Genomic DNA, 2,259 nt, shown 5'->3' with positions numbered 1-2,259 from the left:
TCAATTACCCGGATTTAATTTTCAAAATAAAATTTTCAATAAAACTAATTTTAGTTAAGAAAAGGAGAACTCTTTGTAAAAGGCAAGGTGTATTTAACACAGGTACAAATTTGTCATTTTCACATAAAATCATAAAATCGTGACCTTCATAATTTTGAAACATATTCAATAAAATCACAGAGCAAATACTAAACATAAAAATTTAATAGCAATAAAATTTCAGTAAATATATCTGTATGAAGCCTATTCTATTAAAAACACAAGAGACCAGATAGCCTTTATTACTACCATTACAAGGCATAATTCTAGATATGAATGATTAGACAACTGCAGATTTAAGCAAATAAACAATATCCAATGTATTAAAAATTGAAAAAAAAAAATGACAATATACAAAAATGATGTATGTGCCAAGTAAGCTGAAAAAGAAGAAAATTACAGCAACATTAAAGAATGTGTGCGAACTGGCTGATAAAGAATATAGAAAACATTAATCTAAATATTTAAAAGCTACCAAGTAACCTTTGAGAATGGTTATAAAACTGAACCAACCTTGTCGAAGCAAACAAGATTCAGCTGTCCACAGATATTTATCCTTTGGGGACTGATGCAGAAAATCCCAATTTTTTTCAGTCTTCTTTGAGCATACACAATACCAGCAGTCATTGCAGCAGGAAGTGCAGGTGGCACAGTAATTGTAATGATATCAAGAGATTCAATAATTATTACCCCAGCTTCTACCTATAATTCACACAAAAATAAAAGTCAGACCCAAATATTTATTAATCTTTAGTGAAAAATCTAGAAACCATTTTCAATGTTCTAAGTGTGTATGTATATACATCCACTAGCCCTGGATAATTTTTTCCCTTTAGAGCTTCTTCAAAATAGAAAGCTCAATAAATTGTCAATGGAATGACAGCTATTTTTAAAGGAAACTCACTTTAATGGCTCTACATACTTCTCATACTACACACTTCAAAGTCCAACAAACATTTGTCAGATATTGACTCTTACTAGAATCACTGTCTCTACAGAGGATAATATTTGACAAGGTCCCTTACAAGTATCTTCAATTAAGTAATCACGAATAATTTTAACACCATATATCCTTTTTTAACCTAGAGGTTAAAAAAAGAAAAAATAAAGCTTTTTGTGAATACGTGGTCACCCCCCTTTTTAAGTCACAAGAGAGTAAGTAAAACACCATCTAAACCAGAGCCATCCAACAGGACTTCCTGCTATGATGGAAATGTTCTAATTTATCAGCTCCTAGTTTCATATGGCTTTTCAAAGTTATATTAATTTAAATTAAAATTTTAGTTCTTCAGTCTCACTAACAACATTTCAAATCCTCAAAAGTCACACATGATAATTAACAATCAAACCCTACTAAGAGTCCCATGTGCGTACCTCATTTAAAATGCTGTTGATAATAGTGTAGATAAACCCAATGCCAGCCACTGCCACAAGACACAGGAGAAACAAGTAGGCATCTCTGTAGAGCTTAAAATCAGTTGGTTTGGGATATAATATGGAACGGACAAGCTGTCCTTTAGAAGTACTAAATCCTTTAAAAAAATGAAAGAAGAAAATTACTATATTTTTATGAGAAAATGAGAATTATCTCCCCAAACAGAATCTCTAATTTTTAAACACTCAGTAGGCATCAGCTATGCTACACCATGCAAGAAGAAATTAGTTGTTCTCTACCTGTTCTAACTACTATGGCTTTGACGAGTTCTCCAGTATAGAAACGAGTTTGAATAACAGCAGTCCCACAAAACAAAGTGTGCCGCTTATGTATTTCTGGACTGTATAATTCATCTTCCATTCCTTTGATGTCCACTGAAGGATTTGGCAAATTAGTCTTTGTCACTGGAACACTTTCTCCTAAAAAAAAAAAAAAAAAAAAAATTCATAAATCAAATCAGTGTCAAACACATAAAATTAGAATTAATAACTACCCTAAATGTTATCATAGTTTAAAATAGCTACTAAAATAGAGTTCTCATTTGTAGATAACACACTTACTCAATTAGCTTTTTGTCTACCAATTTCCTTGCCCCAAAATATCAAATCTTATCTCCTACAATAATTCTTGAAAGTGATTTGTGACTCAAGATAATCATTTTGAAATGATTGTGCTGTTTCAACTAAGGAGATCAGGTAAGTTGCCACGGCCCGAGTTCTCTTACCCCTAAGAACTAAACAGGAAAGCACTCTGCAATCTCAAGCACACAAGAAATGTAAAGACCT

General features: G+C 31.9%; 1 protein-coding gene across 1 annotated transcript in view; it reads right to left on the bottom strand.

The window, feature by feature from the left end:
- ATP13A3 (ATPase 13A3) overlaps nucleotides 1-2,259 on the bottom strand; it is a 64,660-nt gene that overhangs the window by 50,222 nt on the left and 12,179 nt on the right. The window contains exons 9-11 of the mRNA XM_023525555.1: nucleotides 1,714-1,898; nucleotides 1,414-1,571; nucleotides 553-741 (exon numbers count right to left, since the gene is read on the bottom strand). Coding sequence (XP_023381323.1) covers nucleotides 553-741; nucleotides 1,414-1,571; nucleotides 1,714-1,898 — 532 coding nt within the window. The remainder of the gene's footprint in view (nucleotides 1-552; nucleotides 742-1,413; nucleotides 1,572-1,713; nucleotides 1,899-2,259) is intronic.

The sequence above is a fragment of the Pteropus vampyrus genome, unplaced genomic scaffold, assembly GCF_000151845.1.
Source record: "Pteropus vampyrus isolate Shadow unplaced genomic scaffold, Pvam_2.0 Scaffold14, whole genome shotgun sequence".
NCBI lineage: Eukaryota > Metazoa > Chordata > Mammalia > Chiroptera > Pteropodidae > Pteropus > Pteropus vampyrus.
The sequence above is the reverse complement of the archived record's forward strand: the minus strand, read 5'-3'. Positions and strand labels throughout refer to the sequence as shown.